An 8312-nucleotide genomic window follows, 5' to 3' on the forward strand; every position below is an offset into this window, starting at 1 on the left:
TATGGGTTGTGAGTAGACTTTGTTGGGGGTTAGGGTTGTGTGCCCTAATCCAAATTTGATGTGATGGATACTTAATTTAATTTATATATGGAATTTGTTAATTATTAGATGCTTGTGTTTTGTGATAATTTGATCAGAATGCATGCTTAGGAATTGTCAACTCTTGGGTATGTGTTTTAATAAGTCTAGATTAAAATTTAGGGGATGACATCCTTAGATTTTAGAGCTAGAACCTCGATTTAATATTCGTGGGAAGTACAAGCATGGTTCACTACATGATTAGCTTGATCGCAATTATGGTGAGCTTAGTTGCCTAATTCCTCGAACTCTAGGCCTCTTGATGTGAATTAGTGACCCTTGAACCGGCTGTAATTCATGTCAAGTGAGTTCCTACGGCCCTTGAACCGGAGTAGGAATACCATGAAAGGGAATTTCGGCCCTTGAGCCTTGAAAAGCCTTGGGTACGGCTTCTACCATCTTTAATAAATTACACGTAATTCAAATTAGCATCTAGAGCATTGAATTAGGGTTAGGATTCATCCCTAGCTACCAATCCCCAATTTATATTCATTTCTTACTTTGCATTACTTTATTTAATTTAGTTGTTATTTGAGTTTTAATTTAAATTCTTGCACTTTAGTTTCTAGAAATTCAAATTACTATTTTCAGTGACAATTTCTACTTCATTGTAAATAGTCATCACTAGGCTTATAGCTTTGATTAGGCTTCGGTGCAAACCAAAGCCGAGCATTGCTAAGGCTTGGTGCCTTAGAGTAGCATTTTATTTATTTTCTTTTTTCTTTTCTTTGTTTGCTAAGTGTCTTTATTTCCAATCACCCAAGGATTGTGGGTTAGCCACTAATCCCCGTAGTACGATAAACTTTGGGCATAATATTTCCCTATCTTGACAATGATACGTACGCTTGCGTAAATGTGTATCAAGTCACCTGTGGGATCCCACTACCCACAAGGTGATAATCAGCATAATGTAATATTTATAGAAGACAAGGTACAAGGAAAAGAAAATGCATGACAGCACTTCAAAAGAGAAACTAGAGACTATTACAGTTCAAGTTGAAGATAAATAAGAACAACAGTTTCAGGTTCTTCTGAAGCAACACTAGAGCACGGAGAACAAGAACAAGTTGAGTTTGCAACTCCACAAGTTCGACGGTCAACTCAGGAGAGAAGAGAACCAGCTTGGCACTCACATTACAATATGGAGGGAAATGTTGCATACTGTCTACTAACAAAGGATGGAGAGCCATCAACTTTCCATGAGGCTACAAAAGGCCAAGAAGCTCCTTTGTGGATGGCAGCAATGCAAGAAGAAATTGAAGCCCTCCATAAAAACAAGACATGGGATCTTGTTCCACTACCACAAGGAAGAAAGGCCACTGGCAATAAATGGATCTACAAGATCAAACGAGATGGCAATGACCAAGTGAAGCAGTATAGTGCTAGATTGGTGGTGAAGATCGAGATTCACTCAGAAAGAAGGCATTGACTTCAATGAAATATTCTCTCCTGTTGTTCGACTTACAATAGTTCGAGTAGTCCTGGCGATGTGTGCTACATTTGACTTGTGCTGAGAGCAATTAGATGTGAAAACTGTGTTTCTTCATGGAGAACTTGAAGAAGAGATTTACATGCTCCAACCAGATGGATTTGAAGAAAAAGAAAAAGAGAACTTGGTTTGCAAGTTGAACAAATCTCTATACGGTCTCAAACAGGCACTGAGATGTTGGTATAAGAGATCTGATTCCTTCATCATGAGCCTTGGATACAACAGACTTGGTCCAAATCTTTGTGCTTACTACAAGAGATTTGGTGATGGTGATTTCATTATTCTGCTGTTGTATGTTGACGACATGTTGGTAGTAGGCCCCAACAAAGATCGTATTAAAGACTTGAAGGCACAGTTGGCTAGGGAGTTTGAAATGAAGGACTTAAGACCAACAAACAAGATTCTAGGGATGCAAATTTACCGAGATAGAAATAGTAGGAAGATTTGGCTTTCTTAGAAGAACTACTTGAAGAAAATCTTGTGTCGCTTCAACACGCAAGATTATGAGTCAATCTCTACCCCTCTTCCTATTAATTTCAAGTTATCCTCAAGTATGAGTCCTAGCAACGAAGCAGAGAAGATGGAAATGTCTCGAGTATCGTACACATCAGCAGTGGGTAGCTTAATGTTCGCTTTGGTTTGCACAAGACCAGACATAGCACAAGCAGTAGGAGTGGTTAGTCGATACATGGAAAATCCTGGTAAAGAGCATTGGAGTGCTGTGAAGAGGATCCTGAGATATGTCAAGGGTATCTCAAATGCTGCATTATGTTATGGAGGATCAGATTTTACTGTTAGAGGCTATGTTGATTCAGATTATGCAGGTGATCTTGACAAGAGCAAGTCCACCACAGGTTATGTGTTTACTCTTACTGGAGGAGCTGTAAGCTAGGTTTCGAGCTGCAGTCTATCGTGACTACTTCTACGATAGAAGCATAATACGTCCCAGCTACACAAGCTAGCAAAGAGGCAATATGGTTGCAAATGCTACTGGAGGAGCTCGGACACAAGCAAGAGAAGATTGCTCTATTTTGTGATAGTCATAGGGCTTTGCACCTGCCAAAAAATCCAGTATTTCACTCAAAGACAAAACACATATGAATTCAATATCACTTCATTCGTGAGAAGGTGGAAGAAGGAAGTCTGGATATACAGAAAATCCATACGAATGACAACCTAGCAGATGTTCTAACGAAGCCGATCAACAATGATAAGTTTATTTGGTGTCCCGATCCTCTATTGGCCTAGTAGAAACATAAGCAGTATGGACATGGCAAAGTAGAAAGGAAAGAAGAATTGCAAAAGTGACTTTAAGTGGGAGATATGTGGCGGTTAAGCCACTTTTGCCGTTTATTTCTTGCTTAAGTTCTTGAGAAGTAAAAAATGGTGGCTTACTCTTGCTTAAGTTCTTGAAGAGTCAAAAATGGTGGCTTACTTCTTACTTAAGTTTCTTAGGCTAGTTGTAATCGCCTCTATCTAGTATAAATAGAGATACTATGTTATAGAGTTATGATTCCATGTTGTGTGTGAGAGAGAGAGAGAGAGAGAAGAGAGATTTCTTCTAAAACTCAATTGTCTTTCTTTCCACAAGTGAATTTCCTCCTGTTATAAGAAAGAGGGTATTGTCAATTGTGCTCTCCTTATTGCAGAAGAGAAATTGTTGTATCCTTCTGCTATAGTAAAATCCTTCTACAATTAACCTATCATGTTGTGCTCCACTCGTTTTCGTAGTTTCTACTTCAGTTGTAATTGAGTGCCCCGTCCCACAACATACTGTTTTGAATAATAGTATAAATTTTAGTCATTTTATAGATTTGAGATGATTTTCTTGTCGCGACTCGCGAGCATCAAGTATATATAGGCCTACTAATGGTAATGCTTTTGGCCTCTAGTTAGCACAGTTGGATTAGATTTTCATTTATAAAGATTTGTCAGAATATAATATTCATAATTTGCTGTTGAACGATGCAACAAAAGAAAAATCCAGAAACAGATACAGAAACATTGTTCAGGTGTATTGAACAAGTTGGAGGCGTCGCTGTTTCCCCACGTGGCTGCTATAATTAATAAGTAAAACAATGTTTTGAGCTATAGCTCTGAGCATAATACAGAAAGACAAACCAAGTAAAGAGAAGCTTAGCATCAGCAAAACTAGTCTAACATCATTGGTGCTATATATAGATCGAAATCCAACATCGATAAAGTCAACATAATCCAAACTCTACTATATTTACTTCATGGAGCTTCAATGGCCCCCTTCCTTCCAAGTCCTGTTTACCTTCTTGCTCTTCATTATTATGGTAGTGAACATAGCGACGAGGAGCAAAGCCAAGTACTCAGCTTCAAAAAATCTACCCCCTGGGCCATGGAAGCTACCCGTTATAGGAAATCTACACCAGCTCGTTGGCTCTCTACCCCATCATGTTCTAAGAGACTTGGCCAACAAATATGGACCCCTTATGCACCTCAAGCTTGGAGAAGTTTCCACCATAGTTGTTTCATCACCAGAGATTGCTAAAGAGGTGATGAAAACCCATGATGTTGTCTTTGCATCAAGGCCGCAGATCCTTGCTACAGCTATCATGACTTACGGTTGTACAAGCGTTTCGTTTGCACCATATGGCGATTACTGGAGACAGCTAAGAAAGATTTACGCACATGAGCTTTTGAGCAAAATGCGTGTTCAAAGCTACCGATCTGTAAGAGAAGATGAGGTACTGAATCTCATCAAACGGATTTCTTTAAAAACAGGATCAACAGTCAATCTTACCAGTGAAATTTACTCATCAACATATAGCATCTCGTACCGAGCAGCCTTTGGTAAAAGAAGCAAAGATCTTGAAAACTTCATACATTGTGTGAAGGAATCTATGAAGCTGGCGAGCGGCTTTAATTTAGCAGATGTTTTTCCTTCAGTCAAATTGCTTCATCTGCTAAGTGGGATGAAGCCCAAACTCGAGAGGCTGCATAAAGAAGCTGACAGGATAATGGAGAACATCATTAATGAGCACAAGGAAGATAAGACATCAACAAAAGTTCTCGAAGGTGAAGCAGAGGAAGACCTTCTAGATGTTCTCCTAAAGTTTCATGAACATGGCGGTGGGCTTGAGTTTTCCCTAACCACTGAAAACATCAAAGCAGTAATCATAGTAAGTACACTCTTTTCTTAAGAAAATAAAATACCGAAAATACACTCTTGATATCATGCTATAATAAATTAACAAGTCAATCGAGTTTTCAATCTCCATATATATGAGTAATATGACCTTAATGTTATAAATTATCTGCTATGAACAAATATATATGCATGCTAAGTACATGAACTTTTCACAAATACAACTCTATAATACTGCAAATAGACACTACATTAGTTTTGTAAACCCAAGTTTTCAAGGCTTCAACCATAATGCTGCTTTTGTTTGCTTCTGTATCTGGCATAAATACGAACATTGTTTCTTCTCAATCTAGATGCTAGACCTACCTTGCTAGGTGTTTACAGTACCTGATGCTACTTCAGGTAAAATGTACTTACTACATCTCTAGAGGAATATCTGTCTTGCAATATCAAATACAGCAAAAAGGTTGGGAGATTTTCTCATTGTAGTCAATCTGTTCCCTTTGCACGAAAGCATCAACTTAGCCTACAATAGTATTTCAGTAATGAGGTATAGAGACTTCTAGTCAGCACAGAAAACGTTTCAAGACTAGGAAGTAATGATGAACTCGTAACGATTTGATACCTGACCATTTATACTTCATAAAATCATTCATAAAACACCAAACATAGGAAGTGATGATCAACCAAGCTGAAAAAGTTGAGCAAGACCAACACAAGAAACAAGTGAGTAGGTCTCCACATAAATCAGCAGGAACATAATGGAAATTAAATTGTACAAAGCAAGGGACGAGTTCCCAATTTTTCAACAGCATTCTAGACCAGCAACAATATAGATACATCAGTTAAACATAAAAATAAAAATCACTACTGATTATTGAATGGAAACATCCCAGGCGAGAATATTGCAGAGATGAACCATCCCTGAGTTCTGAAGAAGTTGATATCCCATATTAGATGCCCCATATTCTAAACTTCAGAGATTAAGTGTCAACAGTCAACACACAATGTTTTCATGAAATTTGCATTCATCCATTCTTCTCCTAAACACCTCATGAAATTTAAGACTCCTAAAAGTCACCATTCATCATTTGTAGATGAGCTAACAGAGGTTTAAGAATTATTTCATCTTTAAATAAGATTGCTTGTAATAAGTTTACCAACATTTTCATATAGCCTTTAATTTGAATCGTTTGCAGTTGATATAAAATTCTCTTCATTAACTCAAATTATGAACTAATTATTAATAGGAGATATTTGGTGGTGGGGGTGAGACATCATCTACAACTGTTGATTGGGCAATGTCAGAAATGATTAAAAATCCGAGAATAATGAAAATGGCACAGAATGAAGTGAGGGAAGTGTTTAATAGAAAAGGGATCGCAGATGAAACAAGCAATGGGGAGATGAAATATTTGGACTTAGTTATCAAAGAGACACTAAGGTTACACCCTTCTAATCCCTTGCTACTTCCAAGAGAATGCAGTGAGAGGTGTGAGATTGATGGATATGAAATACCTGTCAAAACCAAGGTAGTTATCAATGCATGGGCAATTGCTACAGATCCAAGTTACTGGACTGAGCCTGAGAGCTTTACTCCAGAGAGATTTCTTGACAGCTCTATTGACTACAGGGGATTAAACTTTGAGTATATCCCATTTGGTGCTGGAAGGAGAATTTGCCCTGGCATATCATTTGGTCTGGCCAACGTCAAGCTCCAACTTGCAATGTTGTTATACCATTTTGATTGGAAGCTCCCCAAAGGAATGAAGCACGATGACCTGGACATGACTGAGGCCTTCGGTGTCACCTCCAGCAGGAAACAGGATCTGCACTTGATTCCCATTCCATATCATCATCCACCTACTGAAAAAGCCCAAGTATAAGAAGGTGATGAGAAAGTTGAATTATGTTATTATTATGAAATATGGGAAATTCTATGCTGTTATAATTAACGTATCAACAATGAATAATTTATTTCTTTTCCATCTTTTATTTCTTTCTCTGGTTTGTACTTTTGGGATTTGGCTTTTGTCCCCTCTTCTCTTGTTTGTATTTTTCTTTATTATTAATAAATAAAAATAAGGGGACGGGCGGTGAGCTCCCAGAGTGTGGTAGACCCTTCACCTTCGGGTTTGAGGGTGGGACTTGCTCCCTAAATCGTCTACTTCCGAGGAGCTAATATCGCCTCATCCCTTATTTTAATTTAACAAAAAAAAAAAAAAAAAAAAAAAACTTGTTACATCTTGCGGTAGATCAGTTCCATGCAGTAATAGACAAACTCCCACTAGTCTACTGCTATATGAAGCTGGTGTTCCTAATTAGATCTAGTCTACATTATTCTTGCGTAATAAGAATCATATTTCCTATGGATGGTATACTAATCGAAAGAAATTTCACAATTCAATTGAGTTGAGAAGCATATAATGCATTTACAGTCATCATGAAAAAACATAAATACCAAAAATTGCATACTCAAATGAGTAATACTCAGTGAGAAAACTTAACGAACAGCTGAATAATTGCAAAATTGGGTATTTCCCAAACTGAAATAATTCCCGAATATGCTACGTGTGGTTTCTAAAGTGCACTACAGGTCTACGGCATAACATTCTAGTCTATCATAATCCCACATGTAAATACTTTGTTAGTATATTGAATACAAAATTAACTAATAGTAATCATGCATCTGCCAAAAGAACAAGTAGCTTTTTTGGTTCCAATTGCAGACCTCAGGGAAAATCTAGTCACGAGAAACAAAAGAGACACAGCAGTAGCTTTGATAGATCTTTAAACAGTATCTTAACCAAGATAAGCCTTCCTAACCTTAAAATGGCCTATAGTCCCCCTCCACTGCTTCACTGTCTATTGAACACTTCTCTTTTGTTTCAGAGACTCATGCTCCACCAGCAGTACCCATTCTCTGGCTTGGCCAAGTGAATAAGAACATTAATCTTTAGCTCATAACTGAGTTTGGGCATGAAGCGTTGCTGTCTCTACTCTCTACCTCAATCTGCTTGAGAATCTCCCTCTTCTCAAACAGAAGACCCTCTCGCATAAATGGATAACCAGACAGTCAGCTAATTGTGGTCCTATGGTCGCCTAGGTGATCACGAATTACTCCCCTGCTCCTCCGCCAAATCAACAATAAGCATGAAGTACTTAAACTCTGGCTGCCCCATGCCTTTTTAACCTGTGTCTGCCATACAATTACTAACTCTAGCCTGACCATGGTGAGCAAGGAGAAGAGCAGCCATTGCTCTACCTCAGTAGGTAGGAATGCAGTACCATTCCAAAGCAAATCACTACGCAATCACCTAAAGAACCCACAAAGAGGTGAAGTGATGAGTCTTAGGCTCGCAAAATGAATACCGAATCATCCCGAGGACCATGCAATTCCAAGTAGACACTCCAATATTTGCGCACCTTGTCAATGAGATCAGACACCTTGCTTCACGTTGTACTTGGAGACTGGACATGGAAGAGTATATGCAGTTGAAATGATAGGATTGTGGAAGCCAACTGTCCTGCCAAATAGCAATACCTAATTTATGTGAATTGTGAAATTTTTCTGAAGTCCTTTTGTATGGATTTGCAGAAAATGTGTCAGATGCTGGTGGGGAAACAAAA

The 8312-nt window shown here is 38.2% G+C and overlaps 1 protein-coding gene across 1 annotated transcript; it reads left to right on the forward strand.

The window, feature by feature from the left end:
• The first annotated feature begins 3602 nt into the window (after nucleotides 1–3602).
• On the forward strand, nucleotides 3603–6677 carry LOC133717850 (cytochrome P450 71D9-like). The gene is made up of 2 exons (XM_062144596.1): nucleotides 3603–4716; nucleotides 5933–6677. The coding sequence occupies exons 1-2, from the start codon at nucleotides 3805–3807 to the stop codon at nucleotides 6566–6568; spliced, it is 1548 nt and encodes a 515-aa protein (XP_062000580.1). The 5' UTR covers nucleotides 3603–3804; the 3' UTR covers nucleotides 6569–6677.
• The last annotated feature ends 1635 nt before the right edge of the window (nucleotides 6678–8312 follow it).

The sequence above is a fragment of the Rosa rugosa genome, chromosome 6 (assembly GCF_958449725.1).
Source record: "Rosa rugosa chromosome 6, drRosRugo1.1, whole genome shotgun sequence".
In the NCBI taxonomy this organism is placed as follows: Eukaryota; Viridiplantae; Streptophyta; class Magnoliopsida; order Rosales; family Rosaceae; genus Rosa; species Rosa rugosa.

Bases quoted from the DNA above. Each gene is read 5' to 3' on its own strand.
- LOC133717850 (XM_062144596.1), top strand. From the start codon at position 3,805: ATGGAGCTTCAATGGCCCCCTTCCTTCCAAGTCCTGTTTACCTTCTTG. The intron at 4,717-5,932 runs GTAAGTACACTC...AATTATTAATAG, and splicing joins ACATCAAAGCAGTAATCATA to GAGATATTTGGTGGTGGGGG.